Source organism: Tamandua tetradactyla, chromosome 3, assembly GCF_023851605.1.
Source record: "Tamandua tetradactyla isolate mTamTet1 chromosome 3, mTamTet1.pri, whole genome shotgun sequence".
Taxonomy (NCBI): Eukaryota; Metazoa; Chordata; class Mammalia; order Pilosa; family Myrmecophagidae; genus Tamandua; species Tamandua tetradactyla.
Window position 1 is genome coordinate 108,183,199 of NC_135329.1, and position 24,636 is coordinate 108,207,834.

General features: G+C 32.8%; 1 protein-coding gene across 5 annotated transcripts in view; it reads left to right on the forward strand.

Moving 5' to 3' along the window:
* Nucleotides 1–24,391, forward strand: part of SPOPL (speckle type BTB/POZ protein like) — a 69,532-nt gene extending 45,141 nt beyond the window's left edge. For 2 of the 5 annotated variants that reach the window (XM_077153685.1, XM_077153684.1), the window contains 8 exons: nucleotides 96–223; nucleotides 1,934–2,030; nucleotides 4,722–4,899; nucleotides 4,978–5,033; nucleotides 7,294–7,416; nucleotides 14,063–14,205; nucleotides 14,294–14,347; nucleotides 20,157–24,391. In XM_077153685.1, coding sequence (XP_077009800.1) covers nucleotides 96–223; nucleotides 1,934–2,030; nucleotides 4,722–4,899; nucleotides 4,978–5,033; nucleotides 7,294–7,416; nucleotides 14,063–14,205; nucleotides 14,294–14,347; nucleotides 20,157–20,301 — 924 coding nt within the window. In that variant the 3' untranslated portion in view covers nucleotides 20,302–24,391. The remainder of the gene's footprint in view (nucleotides 1–95; nucleotides 224–1,933; nucleotides 2,031–4,721; nucleotides 4,900–4,977; nucleotides 5,034–7,293; nucleotides 7,417–14,062; nucleotides 14,206–14,293; nucleotides 14,348–20,156) is intronic. The other 3 variants (XM_077153682.1, XM_077153683.1, XM_077153686.1) reach the window with 2 other exon arrangements.
* Nucleotides 24,392–24,636: the final 245 nt, after the last annotated feature.

Sequence of the window (24,636 nt, forward strand, 5' to 3'; positions counted from 1 at the left end):
CCTATTTTTGCTCATTTCACTTAACTGTGTTATCATTAAGAAAAATGTTTCTTAGATACTTGTTTTATGTAAACTTCTATTCTGTTTTCCACCAGAAAGCCAAAGAGCATATCGATTTGTACAGGGGAAGGACTGGGGTTTTAAAAAATTCATTAGAAGGGATTTTTTGCTTGATGAAGCTAATGGTCTTTTACCAGATGACAAGCTTACATTATTTTGTGAGGTGGGTATGTTTTTTACTTCAAGGATTTCCATGTTTAAATTTAGTGATTTAGCAAAAATATAAACTATTAGAATTTAAACTATATATACAATTATACTATCGCATGTTAAATATTTGTTCCTTTTCAAAAGATTTTGTATATATCTTTATATGAAAATTTTCAAATATCTTCATTCTGAATAAAGGTGACATTTCATTAATATTTTTGTCAGTTCAGATTAATCATATTAAAAGGTATTACTCAAGAGTGCACAGGTGGTTCAGTGATTGGAATGCCCACCTTCCATGCAGGGGACCTGGGTTCAATTCCTGGACCATGCACCCAAAAAAAAAAGGTATTACTCAAAGTGTGTGAGTCTGAATCCATATTTGAATGATAATGGATGTGACTGAAAGAGATTGGGGAAGTTTTTATTTATTCAAATAATTTGAATAATTTAATCAAATAGATGTTAGCATTCTAAGAAGTAGTGTCTCATTTTAAAGGTAAGCCCATGTCTAATGGCAATCTGCTTATGAGGCTTATTTATGTGTATAAAATGCGTATTTTGAAATTTATCAGCATTGCCCCTACCTAGTAGTTTATGCTTCAGATTTGTCTTACTTTGAAGTTTTGATTTGCTTCTGTTATTGTAGTCTTTAAGATGTTTTATCTATGAATTTTTGAGAATCATCTCTGGACTGAATTGAAGGATTGTATTATTTCATAGGAAGCCAGTGGAAAATGTTAATGATCCAGTAGACTAATGTTAAATATGTTTTCAACAGGTTATTATGGATCATTAAGTGTCTTGGAAGCATGATAACTTCCTCAAATGCAACTAAGTTAGCTTTAATCTATTTACAGGAAATGTATAAAATTTTCTTGGTAAGGCTACAACTTAATTGTCTGTCATTATGTTGTGTCATAAAAATAATTGAAATATGGCCCCAGAGACTACATAGTGTAAATATGGTGCATCTTGTTTTCACTTAGACAGTTTAAATGAACTGTATGATAAATTTGTTATGAATATTATTATTTGGTTGATAAAGCACAAATGTTTTGAGCAGAGATCATTAAATAATTTGAAAGAATATTAACAAATTTGCAATAGGCAGTTCTAAGTAGTAGTCTAAATATATTATGCTGTTTCAGGTTCTTAATATCCATATTGTAGAAACAACTGAATTTTAGCAGTTATCTTAGATTTCTACGTGTTAATATTTTAAAATCATGTACTCTCAGAATTAAAAGGACCTAAAAGACTTTTTAACCCAATTTAAAACAAAAAATTAGTGCAACTTAAGTCTTTTTTATGAATGAAGTTTTTTAGAAAACATTCTGTTTTGAATTGAAATAGTGTTTACCAATCTTTTCCTGAGTAAATTGTATTGGAACCTAGAGAACCAAGAAATTCAGAATTAAGGCTGAAATTAAGTTTAAGATCCTTTTTTAATATATATTTTTGAAGTGTGCTTGTTATCCATATGCTAGACCATATACCCTAGTGACCCCTAATAAGAGAACCCACCATGACATAAATTTTTAAGTTGGCATTGCTCAGATTCAGCATTGGATTCTGAAATATGCATCTTTTTACTGATGTAGGCATTTATATCCTGGGCACTGTATTTAGTATAGGCAGACAAAAAGTACTTTTAACAATCATTCCTCATGCTCTCCATTGTTTCTTCCACCACTCTCATGGATACCCCTTCCTTCTACAGCAGCTCCAGCACTGCTTGCAGAAGAGGAGGAAGCGTTGCACTGAGCCTACATAAGAACTGCCTCCTCCCCCTCCCCTGCAAGTGGTGCTGTAGACAGGTAAGGCAGTTTGGTGCTACCCTTTTTGTGCAAGACATAGCTTCATCTTGCAAGTTCCATACAGTGATTTAATTGGCCAGAGCTAGACAGAGATTTCTAGCAGTGTAAATACCTCTGTCCCCTCTCCTCCAAAGTGATATAGAAAATAGAATTGAGAAATAAGTTGAAAAAAAAAAATAGAAAACTGGTAAGAATTATTCATCTTTTTTAATTCCAACAGATTGTAAATACTCTTATAGTCTATAGACTCATGCCATTCCAGAATGTTTCATTTGGTCCAGAGTAGAAAAAGATGTATATACAGAAAAATGTACATAATACATTTTCCATAAAGTTAAATTATAATTCATTTTTAAGGCTATGTCTCTTTTTCCTGCCTTTTTCTGTTGCTAAGTTATCCTTTCTTTATAAAATATTTGCATTTACCTTTTTTATTTTGAAAGAAAAGCAAATATAAAACTCAGGAAAGAATCTCAGCCTTTTTTCTGAATTTTTTATTCTAGATTCCTTTCAACAAGAATGTTCATTATCTGTGTTTGGATATGTAATAGGGAAAATATTTTTATTGTTTTCTTAATTGCAGGTATCAAGAAAATAATCATCAGAATTTAGTGATTATCAAATTTAGTTAGATTAATTTTTACACTAAAAATAACCCCTTGAATACACTCTGATGTACAAAATGTTATGTTTTTGTTTAAATTTGTGGCTGCTATAATAATGTTATATAAATGTATGTCAATATAAGGCTTTTTGAATTATGATTGCTTAAACAAAATACAAATGTAACATCATCAGTATCTATGCCTGATAATAAGTATTTGATTTTTTTGGTCTTTTTCTTTCTTCTGTCGGATAATTTTTGCCAGACTTTCACATTAGATGTTCTACTTTTAGTTAGGTTATAGATTATAAATATAATTTTAAGGAATTCTTTCCTAAGTTCAATATATCATCACTTTTTTTTAACTTCACTGGATAAATTATGCAAGTAATTAAACATATCCAGTTCCAAGCAGTGTTTGATATGGACAAATAAATATCGTCTATGTGATAAAAAGCTGATCCCTAACTTAACTCTGAATATTAATACCAACATTTCTGGTTTGTGAATCATTAGGTTATAATATATGGTTTAACAGAGCAATCAGGTAGGGATTATTGAAGTTTTCTCTGTTGTGTAGTTATTGAAATTTTAGAAATAACTGAATGATTATCTTTTAAAAAATTAGAACTTTTATTGGTGGGTTTATTTATGTACACGTTCCCATATTTAGAATATCTCACAAGATTGTTGTGATCAGTGCTGTTTAAACTGTATTTTGTTAAACTAATGTTACTCAGGTTTTAAATGCTAAAAAAAAGTATTGTATAATACAAAGAGCCCTAAAAAAAGGAATCTGTAGGTACAGGTCTAGTCTAGTCTTCCTCTACTACTAACTATCAGTGTTATTTAGGGCACTTTGTTTACTTCCTCTTCATCTCACTTAGCCATCTTTTATAAAATATAAGGTTACTGAACTAGATGATTTCTATAATACTTGTGATTCCAAAAGGTTAGTACACATTTTGAGGGGGAGGAAAAATGGTTAATAGCCTCTGAAAAATAAAGATTTTCCAGTTTTTCTTTATAAATAAGTGTCCAGTTATTCTCATGGAATACATGTTTGTACATCTGGGAGAATGGGGACTTCTGAGACTTATCTTCAGAAGTTTATACTTGGACTGTTGTTATATATTTACTGTTAGCCTATTTGTAGTTTGTTCCAATTTAACCACTTCTAATTTAAAATTTCTAAATAAAATGTATTTCTGTTCTTATTAAAACTTTCCGTTCACTTAATAAAAGCCTTTTGAAATATGTTTTTAAGTGAATTGATTTGTATTAATTATCTATTGATACATAACCAGTTACTCCAAAACTCAGCAGTTTAAAATAACTATGGATAACCAATATAACACTTTTTTAAAGATGCTTTATTTACTCTGAAACATTTTCTTTACTGGTTGAGGGTAGTAGTTTCTTTAATTTATTAAATGTAATGTGAAATTTTCAGTAATATAATACTTCTTAAAAAAGATTTCCATGAACTTTAATCTTTAGAATTGTTTTTATAGAAATTCTTGCAATTTATAATAAATATGATAATTAAATAATTTTTACTATGATTAAAACATGTAAGAATAACGCTTCATATAGTTCCCTGCTTGAATGATGTAGACTACAAAATCTCATTGTGAGTCTTATGCTGTGTTTATTGTATATAAAATAAAGTATAAATGTTAATGGGCCTGTGAGAAAATAAAAATTAAAGAAGTTTCTTCCTCTGCCTCATAAAAATGTCTTCTCCTTGTTTGCATTTGATATCAACAATATGCCACTTTTTTGTTGAGAAAAGTTTTGGGGATTATTTTTATAACTAAGGTTTCCAATTAGCTGATAGGCCACTTATTTACATAATATTTCATTACTAAAACAAATCTTACTTGTTTCTAATATTTTTCTGTATCATTTTTTTCCCTTCAAAATGTATTTTAAAGTTCAGTTCCCATGTATTAGGATTTTTTGTTAGGAGTACATTGAATTTTTCAGAGGGGATTTTCAACAAAAGAATTTTAAATATAGATTCCATAACTGATTATTGATATTAATTTGTGAAAACATTTTTCCTGCTGTCCCTTTTTTATTAGGTGAGTGTGGTGCAAGATTCAGTAAATATATCAGGACATACTAATACAAATACTTTGAAGGTACCAGAATGTCGACTAGCAGAAGATTTAGGTAATCTCTGGGAAAACACAAGATTTACAGATTGCAGTTTTTTTGTGAGAGGACAAGAATTTAAAGCTCATAAATCTGTACTTGCAGGTACTTTCTACTTTTGGGTAATATAATATTCTTTTTATAAATTTGTGCACTAAATAATGATGCTTACTCTTGTTACAGCTCGTTCCCCAGTTTTTAATGCTATGTTTGAACATGAAATGGAAGAAAGCAAAAAGGTAAACATGGTTTAAAGGCTAATATTTAATTTGCACAAATGCATACTAGTGGAATGTGTGTTTTTAATTAGGAGGACATTGAATTTTTCAGATTATTTTAAACATAAGAAATATAAGTATAGATTCCGTAACTGATTATTATTTTTGAATGCCTGTCTAGTGGATAAATAAGTGGGTAGTTGTTATCCAAAAGGATAGTTATCCAGAAACATTGTCCTGACCCATAGGTGTTTGAGAAGTCTCTGGTTAAATTGTATATTCCCCTTCTGCCATACAGGAGACCTGGATTCGATTCCTGGCCTGTGTATACCCCCCGCCAAAAAAAAATTCAACAAATGGTGCTGCGATGATGGGATAGTCACATAGAAAATAGTGAAATGTGACCCCTACCATACAGCATACAAAAAAAAGAATGTATGTTCCCCGTTTCTATACTTGAAGAATTGATTTTGAAATTTGTCCTCTAGAAACAAAAATAGCGTCTACATTCTCTTTGCCACTAAAAGAAGAGGATAATAGACTTAAATAGAACAAAGATTGTATCAGTATAACTGTACATTAACTGCAATCCAGATGTTACCTATTTGACTTTCACAGACATTTTTTTGTCACTTGTCATCTAATCAGGTTAAAGATCAGAGGTGAAATCTGCTAGTTACATAATGTGAATTTTCAGCCTCCAACTAGACAAATTCAGAGTTTCTTCATGTGGCTTAGAATTAGAGACTGCAATAAAATAGCTGCTTTCTTCTAGCAGATGCTATGAACAGTTTTCTCAGGACTTCCAAGTAGGGAGACATCAGTGATGTTAAATATTATAGGCAGCAAAGGCTCAGAATTTTTGTTATTGTTAAGTTTTAGATTTTTAGCTTCATTGATACCAGGAGAGAGGATACAGGAGTCAAAAATCAACTAGTCTATATGGGAAAATAAATCCAGTTAAAGCAAAGTTGAGGACTACAATTAAGAGTAACATTATAATATTCTTTCATAGTAACACAGGTACTATACCAAAGCTAAGCATCAGTAATGGGGGTATAATGGGTATGGAATTTTTTTTTTTCGGAGCAGTGAGGGTGTTCTCAAATTGATTGTGGTAAATGCATAATACGTAATTATACCAAGAGCCCTTGATTGGTCACTTCAGATGGACTGTATGGTATGTGAATAAAACTGTTAATAAATAAATAAATAAGTAAGTAAAGTAAGTAAAAGTAAGTAGGACCCTGGGATCTTTAGATAAGTTTAAGAGAACTGATTTAAAATTGCTAAGGATTGTTAAAAAGAATAAAAAAGAGTAAAAAAAAATTTCTTACTACTCAAGCTTTATCTAGTACTAAGAATAAACAAAGAGAATGAGTACCAGACAGTTCAGGAAGCCAGTGTTCTTTCCTGCTCTCCCCACTTTAGCCTGTGAACTCCTTGAAGATGAATCCCTGTTTTGTTCATAATTGCATCTTCTTATGCTTGGCATATAGTAGGAGCCATTTAAAAGTTTGTACTGGCATTTTAGCATCAATATGTTCACAATATAGCATAGTGGGTTATGAAAACAATATTAACAATGTATATCAGTTTCCATAGAGAGTAGACTGGAAAAATATTAAAACTGCTATGTTAAAGCATTAACTTTGAAAGAAAAACTAGTCTGCTTTGAAATTGAGTATTTCTTAAGTAACCAAGGAGGTGCCAGTAGATAACATTACATGCCATTTTTTCAAAATAGAGGTTTCTGAGACAAAGGTCTGGTGTTATCTCAAAATACTTGGCCTTACTTTTGTTAATGCTGGAAATAGAGCCATTGCTCGTAGGGTATTAGGCATTGTATTAGGACCTGGAAATTCAATAAAGGAAAACTTAATAGCCATCTTCCTCTAATACAGTGATCAGAAACTGAAGACAAATGTGTTGTTTGGCCTACACTATTTTTTTTTTTTTTTAACTTTTTAAATGGGGCTTCTGACATGGTAGTGCTTGGTTGGATCCTAGTGTCAGGGCATGGGCCCTCCAGCTGGTCTTGGTCCTCACCTCTCACAATTATACTGCTCCTGTTAGACCTTCTTGTTTACCTTTTCCTACTTAGCTTATTGAAAATCTGCTTACCTCAATTCAAAATATAGTTTAGAAATGGCTCTATATGTATTCTTGAGTTTAAAGTAGTTTAGCACAAATTTGGGGGGTTTAAATTACTGTCAGAGATTACTTTAATACACTTGTGTATTTCTTAAAATATCTTTTTTTATGTTGTTTTGAATATCAGAATCAAGTGGAAATAAATGATGTTGACCCTGAGGTTTTTAAAGAAATGATGAGGTTCATTTATACAGGGAAAGCACCAAACCTTGACAAAATGGCTGACAACTTATTGGCAGCTGCAGACAAAGTAAGTAATTAGGTCTTAAAGAGTTGAAAAATGTCCTCAAGCTTGGTGTATATTGAAAGCTGTCATCAAATGAAAACACAAATAACTTGAAATATTGAATAATCATGTTATTTTTAGATGACTCTTAAGAGTTTTATGAAATAGTATACAGTGAGATAATGTTGAAATGAGATTTTTTACATCAACAGGATTAAAAATATCTTGAGCCAGTTAAAGTGTATGGAAGAACGTGAATTTTTTTCTGGGAAAGTAAACTCAGTTTTTAGTGCATCATTACTCATTTTTATAAAAACACACAGTGGTGTGTATAATTTAATGCAGCTTTCAGATATTCTTAGTCTAAAATATAGTTTCATGACCTTAGTATTTTGTGTAATTTAGTTATCTGTAGTCATAGATTTATGTTTTAATATAACAGCATAGAGGAAAATAATGTTATCAGTTTTATAATGTTCTTTTGTAATGCTTATTTCATGAAGGTAAGGAATTAATACAAAATTATCAGAAAATCTGTAAGCTAGTTGTTCTCAGTCCTGAAAACACATTTGAATCGCCTAAGGAGCTTTCTCCAAAACTGCTGTGATGTCCTTGCCACTTCCCAAAGATCAAATTTAATTAGAGTGTGAAAGGGCCAAGGCACTGGTCTTTAAAAAGCTGCTAGGTAGTTCTGAGGCTTAGTCAAAATTGAGAACCACTGCTCTAAGCCATTGTTTTCAATTGTACTTCATATCCTATTAATCTCTTGTAAAATGATTTTGCTAACATCAACAATTTTTAATCACATGAACCAATTGCTGGGCAAAATGATTCCAAAAGAAAGAAAGAGGAAGGAAATTAATTCTAAAAAATAGGAATGTGAAACAATAGTCCAAACTCAGATAGTAAAAAGTGTAAAAGTGACATTCCAGAGTGCTTAATCGGCATCATCCTCTCACTGAAATTATTTAAAAAGTAAAACAAAAAACCAAAAGACACTTTTTTATATATATTAATCCCAGTGGTGTCAGATCTCCTTGAGTGCAGTAAATGGCTTTATTTATACTCTAACGTGATTTCTGATTTAAAAAGTTATTACATAAATTTGATTTCCAGCATTTTATACAGACATATACATACACATGAACACACGTGAATACATATGCATATACTTTGACAAGTCAGGGCATTCGGTGATTTTGGTAAATTAAAATATATTTGCTAAACTTGAATTCATAGTATAGGTGTAAGATGATTGTAAATTTGAAGGGACTTAAGGAAATAAATGTACACTTTGAATAATTTTATCTTTAACCTGGAAAGGAATTTAGCTAAATAATCGGCATTATTTTCAAAGGTTCATAAAAAACAATTTTGAAAATGTCACATTCATTTTTAGTAATAATGATTTAGAGTTATGTATTATATATAATAATTTGAAAATACCAAATATATTGAAGCATTTTATCACTGAAATTAACAGTAAAAGACAGTAGATAATGTAAACCTACAAATGAAATAAAATACCATATAATTTTTTTCCATTTGGGTTACTCAAACAAGTTAATTTCTGTGTTAAAATTAAAATACATAAGAATTAAATACATAAGAAAATTACATAAGAATTAAAATACATAAGAAAAGTCTGTTTATTTTAAACATAGCCAGTAAATTATCTGAGAATCTAATTCTTAGATTTTTGGCTTTTAAGTGACCTGATTTATGCCATGGATGTGAGCAGACTACTCAAGACTGGGGGAAGAACTGTTTGAAAATATTACGTGCACAGTGCCCAGCACTCATATAGAACTGGGAATATTGTCTGTTATGTCAATAATTTCGTGCCCTTTGAGGAACATTCTTATGATGTAATTTCCATTTATGTATTTCATCATTTACCATAAGCGCTTGTCTTCTCTCATGTGAAAGCTTTACAAATATGTAAAAAAAGCAATAAAACAACTGTGTCCCCTTTAAATAGTCTGTATCCTACTTTTCATTATGTTTTAATTAAAATCCCCAGTGTTATGCAGAATTTCTGTAAAGTTGATGATCTTGATTTCTTAAAAATTGTTGTGCATGGATGGATTAAGCAACAGGGAACACTGAATTATACTACCACCCAAATACTGTCATTCAGTTTCTTAAAGGTCTTATTAGATATTTGTGTCTCTTGTTTCCTACAAAGACTGCAAGCAGAATTTATAAATTTACTATTTTAGCTATGGTTTGATGGCTGATCACTTTTTTATACTAATTTGGTTTTAATGAAGATACTTGAAGACCAGCCAGGAAATTAAATATAATATTGTTGCTTCTAGTTCTGGCCAAGCTGAAGTAATAGTGACCAACTTTACCCTCCCACCTGAAATAGTGAAAAATTAAAAAATATATAGACTGTATGGAACAGTGGTTTTCAAGACACTGGATATGTGACAGTGAAGGACACTAAAACCTGGAAAACCCATTGTGCCAACTTACTGCCTTGAGAGAGTTTCTATAACACAAAACAGATAAGGAACCCAGACAGAGCCAGGCACATTCTTTGAGTTGAAATGATGAAGCTGGGAATTCAGGAAGAACAAAGCAGATAGAGTTTATAAGATGAATATTGGGAAGGAGAGATTTGCATAAAGATAAAACTGGACATCTGTATAGTCTTCCCTGGAGTATTAAGCAGAGACAATGTATGTGTGTGAACAGATTACCCATGACTGGGGAAAGAACTATCCAACAGGTTTATACACAATAGTGCCCCATTGCTCATAAAAGACTGGGAGTATTGACTGGTCACAGTAGCCAAACAAGAAAACTTCATAATTCATGGTGCATTGAGTAGAGCACTCAAAATAGTCTTGCCTGAGTATTGAAGAATAATTAGTCGTAGAGTAAACATTACTTTGGTCCTGTCTAACACACTTAAAAGTAAAACCCAAAAGAGTAACACTGGCTTCTCAGAAATAAATTTTCCTGGAACAAATCTGAAACATACAGAATTTCACAATATTCAGCACCTAATAAGACAAAATTCACACAGTCAAAAGATTACCAAGAATGCAAAGAAGTTAGATGCAACCCATAATGAAGAGAAAAGAAATAACCAATTGAAACCATCCTAGAACTAAAACAGATGTTAGCAGGCAGTAAAACAGTTACTGAAACTCTATTCTAGATGTTCAGAAATGTAGTAGAGACATCAAATTTCTTGAGAAGAAAAATACACTCAATAGAATTAACAACAGAGTAGGCATTGCAGACAAAAAGATTAGCATAACAATAAAAAATATCCAATATAAGACACATGTAATACCCACCTATACCAAATGAAGAGATATCAGTAAGGTGTGGGACAACATCAGGTGGCCTAATATGTATGTAATGGAGGCCCTGAAGAAGAGAAGAGGTGGGGGTGGATAGAAAAAATATTTGAAGAGTAATTGTTGAAAATTTTCAAAATTTGATGGGATTTTGGATTGGATAAAATAACAAGATGATTTTATGCTATATGTAAGAAGCCCATTTTATTTAAAGGCACAAATAGATTAAAAGTTAACAGATATAAAAATATACCATGCTAACATTAATCAAGCGATATCTGGAATGGCTATATCAATATCAAACAAGATTTTAGAGCCAACCTGGGATGAAGAGTGTAATTGCAAAATGATAATCAAGACATCTAGAGGACAATTATAATGCTAAATGTCTTTGTATTTAATAAAAGATTCAAAATACATGAAATAAAACCAGATAGAACTTCAAGGAGAAAAAGACAAACTATATTTCTGATCAGAGATTTCGACACACCTCTCTTAATAATTGATAGAGAACAAATAGGTTGAAAAACGGTAAGGAGATAGCAGACTTGAACAACACTGAATCAATTTGACATAATTTACATTTATAGAACCTTAACCCAGCAACTGCAGAGTATACTTTTTTCCAAGTGCACATAGAATATTTATTAAGAGAGGTGATATTCTGGGCATACAACAAATCTCAATAGATTTAAAAGGTTTCAACTCGTGGGCTTAAGTTAGAAATCATTGACAGAAAGATAATCTGAAAAATCCTGAAATATTTGGAAACTAAATAATACACTTCAAAATAACGCAGGCATCAAAAAGAAGAAATCAAAAGGGAAAACAATTTTTCACTAAATGAAAACAAAACATCAAAATTTGTGGAATGCTGCTAAAGCAGTACTTAAATTCGATTAGAAAAGGAGAAAGGCTTGAAATTATTGACTTCAGCTTTCTTCTGAAGATACTGAAAAAGAATAAATTGCACCCACAGTAAGCTGAAGAAAGGCTATAATAAAGATAAGAATGGAAATCATTGAAATAGAGAACAAAACTGTTGAAAATCAATTAAACCAGAAGATTGTTCTTTGAAAAAAAAATTGGTGAACCCCTCTAGCCTGGTTGATGAGGAAAAAAAAAGAAGATAGCAACTTCTGTAAATTAGACAACTGATAATACATTTATGAGATATGTAATCACTTATTCTACAAACACTTAAAAGGCTATTAAGGGAATATAGTATAGTTTTTTCCTAGTGTATTAGGGAACTTAAATGGAATGGTTAAAAGTCCTTTGAAAGTCAAAAATTCAAGAAGAAATAGATAACCTGAATAGATAGAGCTATTAAACAAATTTATTTTTAATTTAAAAACTTCCATATAGAAATCCCCAAGCTTATATGGCTTCACTGGTGAATTCTAAGCTTTTAAGAAAGAAATCAATAGATTTTACACAAACTTTCCCAGGAAATTAAAAAGATGCAAATACTTCCCAGCTTATTCTGTGAGGCCAGCATTACCCTGATAACAAAAGCAGAAAAGACATCAAACAAAAGAAAATTGTAAACCAGTATCCTAGAATATGTTAGCAAATTGGATTTAACAATATGAAAAGAATAAGGAAGCCATCATGACCAAGCGAGGTTTGTCCCAGAATGTAAGTTCGGGTTAACATTCGTAAGTTAATCAGTATAGTTTGCTACATTAACAAACAAAAAATAATCATATAATTATCCAATAGTTGCAGAAAAAGCATCTGACAAAATCCAATATATATTCCTCATAAAAACTCATCAAATTAGAAATAGAAGATAACTTCCTCAAACTTCTAAGGAACATCTGTGAAAACTTGGAGCTAACATCATATTTACAGTCAGACCTTGTTGATATTGGGAGTTCCTTTCCATGCCACAGCAATAAAGTGAATCGTGTGAAAATTTTTGTTCCCCAGTGCATATAAAGGTTATGTTTACACTGTACTGTAGTTTATTAAGTGTGCAATAGCAATATATGTAAAAGACCTAATGTGCACACTTTAATTAAAATGTGACAGACATATAATTAGCAAATGCTGTTTTGAAAAATGGTGCCAATAGACTTGCTTGATGCAGTGTTGCCACAAACTTTAATTTGTAAAAAACACGGTATCTGTGAAGCACAATAAAAGGAAGTATGCTTAAAACCGGGTAAGGACTGACTACCTTCCCCTTATGATTGGGAACAGAATAAGAATATCTACTCCTATTCAGCATTATACTGGAGAATCATTAGGTCAAGAAAATAAATAGAAGGTATCCAGATTGGAAAGGAAGAAATAAAACTATATTTGTAGACAGCATGATCATCTATGTAGAAACTACAATAGAAAATATAAAAAAGAGCTACTAGAACTATTAAGTTTAGCAAGATTGGAAGGTAAAAGAAAAATCAATTCTATTTTTATATGCCAAGAACAATCTGAACATGAAATGTAAAAACAGTGCCATCTTGGGCATTTATTTTATCCCAAATAAGTGAAAATTTACATTAAGCCACAAGCTTACACACCAGTGTTTATACCAACTTTGTTTGTAATAGCTTGAAAACCGAAATCAACCCAGATGCCTTCAGCTGGTGAGTGGCTAGGTGGTACATTGATACTATGGAATACTACTCATCAATAAAAAGGAACAATATTAATACATGAAACACCCTATCTCTAGGGAATTGTGCTGAGTGTAGAAAAGTTCATTCCAAAGCTTATTTACTATATGTCTTGGTTTATATAATATTTTTGAAATGATAAAATTTGAGAAATGAAGATTAGTGGTTCCCAGGAGCCAGGGATTTGTGCAAGGGTTTAGAAAAGAGATGAGTGTGACTACAAAAAAAGCACAAGTTTCTTCTAGTGTTGAAACTTTTTTAGTATCTTGGCTGTGGTGTTGTGGGTATACCTCGCTAAGGCTATTAAGAATTTTAAAATACACTAATCCAAGAATGTTTAATGGGTTTGAGTATGATTTGTTTAGCTTTATAATGAATTCGTTCTTCAGAATTCAAGATTGAATCGATATGCAGTGTACTCTGGTGTTTGAAATAGCAGAGAAGAGAAATATTCTTATTAATAAATTTTAGTAATAAACGAGCCTTTTAGCGTAAACTGTAGTTTACAGTTATACAAATTGAAATTTCCTTAAAATGTTTTCCTCCTAAATAAATCTATTCACATTTTCTTCATTTTAGGTTAAAACAATAATTTACAGATTTAAAGAACTCTCAGTCCAAAATTAGTGTGCTTAATAACTTTGTTTTCAAATTTAAAAATATCGCATGTTTTAAAACTTGGAACCATCAGTAAATATTTAATGGTGATGTTTTCCTTTTGGATAGTATGCACTGGAACGGCTGAAGGTCATGTGTGAAGAAGCTTTGTGTAGTAATCTCACAGTAGAAAATGTTGCTGATACCCTTGTCCTTGCAGATTTGCACAGTGCAGAGCAGTTGAAAGCCCAAGCCATAGACTTTATTAATAGGTAAGCGACACCTATATTTCAGTGGGCATGACACCTTCAGCATTCTTCCACTGGACTTATTTTAAATGTGTTTAAATCTTCAATGCAGGTGCAGTGTACTTCGACAACTTGGGTGTAAAGATGGGAAAAACTGGAACAGCAAGTAAGATGGCATCAGTTTCTAACTTAAAGTTTATCTGTGTAAATAAGACTAATTGTTTGCATAGCCTTTTGTTCATATACAGTAGTTATGAATCTAGAGGTTAGTTATATGAAATGAATGGCCAGTTATTTAAGGAAATAATATGACTGTTTTTTGGATTCTTGAGGCTATGCTTCCGTGTAAATAAGCTTGAGGCTGTGCTTCTGTTTAAATAAGTTTTTTCTTGAGGCTATGCATCTCTTAAATTGCTAACTGGGATGGACACTCTTATTACTTAAGCACATTGCTCATATAATTAATATATATAGTTGAGTCCAGGTATTTCAGCAGCTGCTAAAGATTCAGTCCCTGCCCTTTTAGAAAGCAGTTCTAAAAATGTGAGAAATGCTCATTTTATCATATGAGGAATATGCCCTTTAGATTTGCCCGAGAAAGTCTTTACATCCAAATGGTAATTCGTGGCTTAGGTTAGCCAAGTACTTTGCATCATATGCTATATTACTCTAGCTCCCTAGTATTCCATAGTATTCCCAAAATGCTGACAATTTGAACTTTCCCCTTGGTAAAATTGTGAGAGCTGAGGTAGTTACATCTCTCTTTTAGTCTGGATCTTCTGAAAATGGACTGTTGTAATTTATTATTCCGATCTTTTTTCTTCTTTCATTTTTGAGGTGACTTCTACTTTTTGTAATTCATTTAAATCTAAAATATACTGATTGGCAGGAAAATGGCAATTCTGCAGTCATTTGTACTTTGCTACCTTCAAACTCTAGTCTTACTTTTTAAAGAAAATATAAAATAATCGTATAACTTTTTCATTGTCAAAAAAATGTTTGCTTATTTTATTCTCGCTAGAGAAGCTATGCTGTTTGTAAAGGCTTTTAATAAATACTTATTAAATAAATAGATGAAAATAAATGTCAGCTGTATAAGAGGTATTTAAGTGATTCAGAACAACTAATTGAAATTAGAAACGTAATGACACACTGGTAATTTGATGTCAGGTAAAAACAATGGATTATTTTTTTCAACTGTGTAGTTGAACAGGCATTTGCCTAGCTTCTGCTATATCTCAAGCACTAGGATAGAGTGCTAGATATAAAAAGAATTGTGATAGAAAATTCTTTGTTTTTGAGAACTTATTTAATGAAAGAGATAGATACATGCATATATCATTTCATTATAATATGGTTCATAGTATGTTACAAGGATATGTGCAGAGCTTTTGGCTAAACCTGGAAGTTTAGATATGGCTTCCTATAGATAACTGAGCTGAGTCTTAAAACATGAATAGGAGTTAGCAAAGTTAAGAAGTAACAAACACATTGTAGATGTGTATGAACCAGTAGTTGGTCATTCGTTTGACAGATACTTTTATTTATTGCCTGTAAGCTCCCAAGGCACTATACTCAGTTGAGAGAATATAGTACTTAACATGACAGATGTTTTTGTGCCATCATCTGCCTTCATAGGGTATATGGTTTAGATAGACTTGCAGATAAATAGGCATTACACAAATAATTACAATCTAGTGTGATGATAGCTTATATATAGTATTCCCATAAAAGCATATAGCAAAGGGATCTAACCTAACATAGGGATTAGAGCAAGCTGTTCTGAGGGAGTGTGGTGTAAGTAAAGAACTGAAGTATTGATAGGAGTTCTCCTGGTGAAGAGGTGAGAGAGCATATCCCAGAAAAAGGGAATGAGATTTTCAAAGTTTGGTGATAAAGACCAGTGTGGAGTGTAAAAGAGAGAAGGAGAGGTTATGATAAGCGAAAGAAGCAGGCCTCCAAAGCCTTGTAAACAACATTAGGGCTTTTAGGCATCAGTTGAAGAGTAATGGGAATACAGTAAAGAGTTTTACCCCGGATTGCACCATCATCAGGTTTACACTTTTAACAGTATCTCTGCATGCAGGATGGGGAATGGATTGTGAGAAGGTTTGGTGGGAAGGAGTGGATGGGAGAGACAGGTTAAATACAGATCAACTAAGTTGAAAATGTACTGAAATTGTTCAGGCAAAAGATCAAGGGTAAAATTAAACTTGATTGGTAACAATGGGGATAGAGAGAAAATGAATATTTGGATTTTATAAGGAGTGGGGATAGAGAGAAGATGAATATTTGGATTTTATGAGGATGGTGGAGGGGTATGAAGGAGAGAAGAGAGGAGGCAAAGATAACTAGAATTCTTGCTTACACATTTAGGTATTGTTTTGATTGTACAGTGAGAGCATATTTACGTAGGGTACAATAAGCGGTTCAGTACCAAGAGTATAAAATTCCAGAGCATGGGAGTAGGATGAAAAAGGCTAGGGAAACAGTAATTAAGGGCCTATTTCCCTTTCTAAAGAATCTGTTTACAGGCAATGAGGAACAGTAAAAGAGGATGTGATACAGGGCGGGCCATGGTGGCTCAGTAGTCAGAGTTCTTGCCTGCCATGCCAGAGACCCAGGTTCGATTCCCAGTTCCTGCCCATGCAAAAAAAAAAAAAGAGGATATGATACAGTCATGCTGATGTTACTAAGGCAGCATTGTTGGAGCTGGATTTGGATTTGAGAGGCATAAGAAGGAGGCCAAAAAACAAATTAGGAGACTTGTAATGATACAAATGTGAAATGATGTGGACCTTAACTAGGGATTCAAGACATCTTTGGGAATTAAAACAGAATTTTATTGGTTGATTGGAGAGGATAGAGTCTAGAATGACTGAGATTTCTGACTTGAATCACTGGATGAATTATGGAAGCATTAGCTGATTGGAAATGACAAAGGAAGAATAAGTTTGGGGGGAGAGAGATCATGAGTCCTCATTTCACAATCCTGAATTTATAGTTCATGAGGCACATTCAAGTGAAGAGAGAGGTAATTAAAATTGAACTTTGTGGGAAGCCCTCAGATTTAGAAAATTATTAGTTACTAACATTGACTATGATAGTTAAAACTGTGAAGAATAGATGAGATAGAATGAATAAAACATGTAAAGTGAGAAGCATATAGAAGGTAAAGGTTGAACCTTTAAAGAAATCCTGTGTGTAAGGGTTGGTAGAAGACGAGAGGAGCTCTTGTAAGAGCCAGTACAAAAATGGTAGCAATGGGAGTAGAACTCTGGAAGCCAGTGTCACATAACTTCAGAAGAGCAGAACTTCCAGAAAGATTTCACAGTTTCACTTGTAACTGAAAGATAAAGATGATATTTTAATGATTTAATGATTTCAAATGGTTTGAATACCCAGAGGTAGATGCCGCAATCAAAGTATAACTAAATCCACAATTAAAAAAGCTTGACACTTCTGGAGAAGATGGCGGCTTAGACGCGCGGGTCTTAGTTCCTCCTCCAGAAAAGCAACTAAAGAAAGAGAAACAATACGAAGCAGCTCCCGGAGTCACGACAGAGACCAAAAAGACAGCGTACCCCATTCTGGAACGGCTGAACGGGCAGGGAGAATCCACTGCGGTGAGATACCCGAGGGGCGCACGTTTTCCTGGCCGGGGCGGCTGGCGACTGGGTCCCCCTCCACGCACGTGGCTCCCCGGTCTGACTGGGAACGTTGGATAGCGGAGCCCTCCCGTCACGCTTGGCATCTCGGGCCAGCTGGGCAATTTGGACCGGCACTCCCCCAAGCCGCGGTGGCCAGCGACCCCCGCCTCCAAGCGCGGTTTTCCGGGCCGACTGCCCCGCAGACAGACGACCGCCACGAGCGCCACCTACTGGGCAGGAAAAGAAAAACAGAGCCCAGAGATTCCACAGAAAAACCTTTCAACCAGCTGGGTCCCACACCCAGGGAAATCTGATCAAATGCCCAGACACCAGCAGAAAATAATGGATGACGCTCGGAAAATTGAAGATATGGCCCAGTCAAAGGAACAAACCAATAGTTCAAATGAGATACAGGAGCTGAGACAACTAATGCTGAATATACGAACAGAAATGGAAAAACTCTTCAAAAACCAAATCAATAAATTGAGGGAGGACATGAAGAAGACATGGGCTGAACAAAAAGAAGAAATAGAAAATCTGAAAAAACAAATCACAGAACTTATGGGAGTGAAGGACAAAGAAGAAAAAATGGAAAAAACAATGGATACCTACAATGGTAGATCTAAAGAGACAGAAGCTACAATTAGTGAACTGGAGGATGGAACATCTGAATTCCAAAAAGAAACAGAAACTATAGGGAAAAGAATGGAAAAACTTGAGCAGGGAATCAGGGAACTGAATGACAATATGAAGTGCACAAATATACGTGTTGTGGGTGTCCCAGAAGGAGAAGAAAAGGGAAAAGGAGGAGAAAAACTAATGGAAGAAATTATCACTGAAAATTTCCCAACTCTTATGAAAGACCTAAAATGACAGATCCAAGAAGTGCAGCTCACCCCAAAGAGAATAGACCCAAATAGGCGTTCTCCAAGACACTTACTAGTTAGAATGTCAGAGGTCAAAGAGAAAGAGAGGATCTTGAAAGCAGCAAGAGAAAAACAATCTGTCACATACAAGGGAAACCCAATAAGACTATGTGTAGATTTATCAGCAGAAACCATGGAAGCTAGAAGACAGTGGGATGATATATTTAAATTACTAAAAGAAAAACTGCCAGCCAAGACTCCTATATCCAGCAAAATTGTCCTTCAAAAATGAAGGAGAAATTAAACATTTATAGACAAAAAGTCACTGAGAGAATTTGTGACCAAGAGACCAGCTCTGCAAGAAATACTAAAGGGAGCACTAGAGTCAGATACGAAAAGACAGAAGAGAGAGGTATGGAGTAAAGTGTAGAAAGAAGGAAAATCAGATATGATATATATAATACAAAAGCCAAAATGGTAGAGGAAAATATTATCCAAACAGTAATAACACTAAAAGTTAATGGACTGAATTTCCCAATCAAGAGACATAGAATGGCAGAATGGATTACGACCCAGCAATACCACTGCTAGGTATCTACTCAAAGGACTTAAGGGCAAAGACACAGACGGACATTTGCACACCAGTGTTTATAGCAGCATTATCTACAATTGCAAAGAGATGGAAACAGCCAAAATGTCCATCAACAGACGAGTGGCTAAACAAACTGTGGCGTATACCTACGATGGAATATTATGCAGCTTTAAGACAGACTAAACTTATGAAGCATGTAACAACATGGATGGACCTAGAGAACATTATGCTGAGTGAGTCTAGCCCAAAACTAAAGGACAAATACTGTTTGGTCCCACTGATGTGACCCGACATTCGAGAATCAGCTTGGAATATATCATTGGTAACAGAGACCAGCAGGAGTTAGAAACAGGGTAAGATAATGGGTAATTGGAGCTGAAGGGATACAGACGGTGCAACAGGACTAGATACAAAAACTCAAAAATGGACAGCACAATAATACCTAAGTGTAATGTAACTAGGTTGGAACACTGAATGAAGCTGCACCTGAAATATGGTTTTTTGTTTGTTTGTGTGTTTGTATCTTTTGTTTTTATTTTTTTTCGTTTTCCTTTTTATATATATATTTTTTATTAGTATTATTATTTTAATTCTCTTCTCTGTATTAACATTCTATATCTTTTTCTGCTATTTTGCTAGTTCTTTTCCTAAATCGATGCAAATGTACTAAGAAATGATGATCATACATCTATGTGATGATACTAAGAATTACTGAGTGCATGTGTAGAATGGAATGATTTCTAAATGTTGTGTTAATTTCTTTTCTTTTTTTTGATTAATAAAAAAATTAAAAAAAAAAAAAAAACTTGACAGTGCAGCAGTGCATTTTGAAAAGTACTCTTGGGTAAACTTCTCTTTATTTTTCAGCCAAGCAGCAGACATAATGGAAACATCAGGATGGAAGTCCATGATTCAGTCTCACCCTCATTTAGTAGCAGAAGCCTTCCGAGCACTAGCGTCCGCACAGTGTCCACAGTTTGGCATTCCACGCAAACGGCTAAAACAGTCTTGAAATCTTCCATGAACTGTAAAACAATGGAATTGACTTTTACTTCTCCAGGTCCAGAAGGAATCTAATATACAAACCATAAGCAAGAGTTGTTTCTGTTAACTTGTCCACAGAACAGAAGCTGAAAAAGCATATTGCTTGCTTTTCAGATGGATAATTTATGGTTTATTCTTCAGCTTTAAATTAGACTGATTATACTCTAATTCACTTCAAGGCCTTAAATTATCTTCAGTGACTTCTCTTCTTCATATACTTTAGTTTCTTTCTTTTTTTTTTTTTTTATTGTGCCTTGTCATTTTGACCAAGGCTATGCAGGATTGCACTAGCTCCATAATGCAGTAATATGGATAACTGAAGATATTAAGTTTCAAAAGGATCTTCCATTATTTTGAGAAAAACGAAATGAGTTTTATAGGGTTTGTCCTTTGCTATCTCAAAAGGTTCTCCTTAAAGCACTTGTATTGGAGATTACCTGTAGTGTCTTCAGTCTAAGTTCTATGACTACAGGAGAACCTGCTTACCATCAAGGTAAGTTATGGCAATACATTGCTTCAATTATAATTTAATTTTCATTTCAGGGGGCAAATATGCAATGAGTTGGCCTAAATTTTTAGTGAAATTTGTAATGTTTGTTGGTATGTTAACTCCAGCAAACCAATAGAAACATAACAAACTGTTTGTGTTTCCTTTTGGGGTTATCCCAAGTTTACAATGATTGAGAACTGATTGAGGTTAAGGTTTCAACAAGAAGAAAACATGTTTTGTGCTGAAGTCATTTTTTTTAAGTTTATAGTGACCTACATTTATATGAAGAATTCTGTACATGTTAAAAGTAAGAATGACCAAATGTAAATTGAGTGAGTGGGCCAATTAAGAAAGATATATATGCACTTTTAATGTGTAACTTTTGTATGCTGAATGGTACATATATTTTTTTGCTTTTGAGGGAATTAATAAGGTATAATTAATTGTGTCTTAACTTTTTGAAAGAATTTTTTAAGACAGATTGAGGCAAGTGGGATGTTTGTGATAATAAGAAACACATGATTGATTATAGTTAAATTGGTTTGAATTTCACATATTCGTTATTGAATTTATTCATGTTTTATCATACCTTGGAGATGGCACCTGAACAATAAATGAATCCTGGACAGTCTACTCTCCTTCTAAAAGCAGTGAACTGATATTGTTTGCTTGTGAGATGTGCACACTAAAGGAGAGAACCATTAGAACATGTCAGGCCACACTATTAAACATGTGTTGTCCCCCCCCCCCAACTCCTTTCTCCTTACTGTTTCAGTTACTGTACTAACATTGTGGATGATATGGAAATTCTGCATAATGTGAACAGGATAAATTATTTATAAACTTCTTTTCATGGGCCATTTCTTTATTACAAATGAATTTTAGCTTTAAACACATATTACTTGTTTGGTGTTTGATAGCACTGTTCAGTTTGGAGGTCTGTTTGGTGCATTTTCCCAGAGAAGGGGAAAGTTCAGTGTCAAGTCACTGCATCTGCTTTACTATAACAGTGGCAAGATGCTTTATAGGCAAGATTTATATTTCACCACAAAGGAAAAAGTGTGTCACTGGAAAAAAATGCACATACCTATATATTTGCATATATAACTTTATTCTTCTGATTAAAATGTGTATAATATGTTTATTTAGTTTTGAGTTCAAGACAAAAGGCAAAAAATGAAACCTCATGTTTTAAAATAGATTTTATTTTTATCTCTTTATTATGTATTCACTGATGCAGTGCTAATATAACAAAAGAATGGTTCATATTTATATTAAGCAAACACTGACAAGTGTTTGTTATCCACAAAAACTGGAGTTTGAAAAGATCGTATTTTCAGATTAGTTTCTGTGTATTTTGAGTCTTTTTATGTTAACTTAAATTTGAAATTGGAAGAATCCCTTGGGCTAGAAGAAGGATTCTTGCCTATTAATAGACTCTACCTATGTAAGAGCATTTTGGGGAGCAAAAACTCACTTCCTTAACTCTACCATAAGATTGAACCCATTAAGTTTACAATATGAAATATTAAAAATGTACATACACACATATACATACATGTACATTTTAATTGAAGATCTTGCCAGGGTCTTATAAGAAAAAGAAATACTCAGGCTATAAAATTTTGTTGTCACATATTTAAAAAATACTGATGTATCCATTTATATTAAATGTACACAGGCACATTGTAAATTAATTCATTGCTAGAATCAGCTCTAACCATTGTGACTTCAGTAGCAATACTGTATAACATTTCAGCTTGTCCTTATTTACTTTACTTTTTCTTTTTTAAAGTTTGGTAGCACATTTTGTACCAAAAATGTCAAACACTGTGCTGTAAGATTATCCATGTTTGTAGAAATGTCCACTTTACAAATAATATTATGCCCTACCATTATACTAACAGAATCATATGGTAGTTGATTTATTTTTTATTTATTATGTGTATTTTTAGTATCATGGGTTCTCGTGGCCATGATTAAAAAGAAAACTGTTCGTGTATTCTGAAATGAGTGCTCTAATAACCTTTCTTTTTTCATTTTTAAACCACACGCTTTGTTTTCAGTAGCCACAGATTCTTACCAGAATATTCTTGCCTTCTAAACTATCAGCCTGTTCCTGTTTCCCTTTTGTCACCTAAACAGGGCTTCTCCTTAGAAACTTAGTGAGTGGTTTTAAATAACCATTGGAGAACTGTTCTTTAGACTATGGTTCAGAACACTGTATTTGTGCCTTTTCTGTTTTTTAATTTTAACGTGTATTGGTATTTGGAGCACAAATATGAAGGTGCCATAATATTATGGCTTGCCAATATTACCTCCTTGAAAACTCATGTGTCATTGTTTTGAAATAGTATTTGGAGAACCTTGCATGTATTATGTGGTCATTTGTGTGTTGTATGTAATTATATTCTCTGGGCTTGTATATGGTATGTTTTAAACAGTGAATTCCTGAAAATAGGCTCAGTTAAATGGTGAAAGTTCAGGTTAGTTGAAATTTTTTATTTAGATATGCTTTATTTGGGGTGGGCAGTTGATTGGCAGAAGAAATTATAATTCTCAAAAATGTGACCAATTTACTGCATGATGAAATGCGAAAACAGTGCCTTTTTAGGTTATGTAATTATAATTATAAAATTAAGTTTTAAAATATTAATGACGATCTCTTTAAAAGTTTTCATGAATATTATTGGCTTGTTTTTAAACTAAACCCAAGTTAGAGCTTAAGTTGTTTAAATATGATTATTAATTTATTTACTCTTGTGTTTTGTGCATACATTTAAAATCTAAGCAGAATTCTTTTAAAATTCTGGATCATAGATATCTAGCGTTTCTAAAATAGAACAGGAACTTTGTTCGGTAAGTAAAATTTTCTGAAAACCCAACTCAGTAAGCTTTTTCATAGCAGATATACTTGAAGAGAGGAAATATTCTGACTTGGACATTCGTGGATAAAAAATAAAAAGATTCAGTATATTCTTACAAAATAAGGTGGATGGGTGGATTTATTTTAGTGTTCTCAGATTATAAAGTCAGCACTTCTCAGCACACAAGAGTATTTTGAAAAGCTTTTTTATAATATGAACTCTACCTTATTTAAGTGTTCATGGAATGATGTAAGTTTTTGGTCTGGTTGAACAAATACAGAGTGCCTCCCTTATGTAAGACTTCTTTACTAGGAATGAAATCACCACACCGTGTCTTCTGTTTGCAGTATGTGGACTTTGTTTGAAAAGGAATTCTTATATTTAAATCTTTTTCTCTTGTTAGAGTTTATCATTGTATACTGTAACCCAGTTAATTTTGCATTCAGTTTTTTAGACTGAAGATAATAACTTAAGTGTGTCCCATTTATTGAAAATGAAATTCTAAAATTATTTAAAAATTAGTTTTGGAGGAAATTGATTTTCAAGATTCAAGTGTATAAAGACATATATTGAATTTTTCAGCCCTCTTGAATCAGCTGATGTTAATGGTGAGATACATACTTTTTGTATCTTTTTGCTGAAAATATTTTTTGCATTTCAGCACGTTGAGTTAAAATAAAGTTGTTACTACTTATTCAGAATTAATTGGTTTATTTTGTGTTTATTTGAAAAATATTAATTCATCTTTTTTGGATTAATATGATGCTTTGCAAAAGAGCCGTATGTTTGATATGGTAGATTTTAAATAAAGCATAGTAATTGTCTTTCTATGCAATATTTTTCAGAACCTACAAAGACTTAGTCCTTAATTGTAAGATAGTACACTATATTGACATATGCATAGCACCAATATTTAATTACTTTGTTTAATGCCTTGTACCATTAA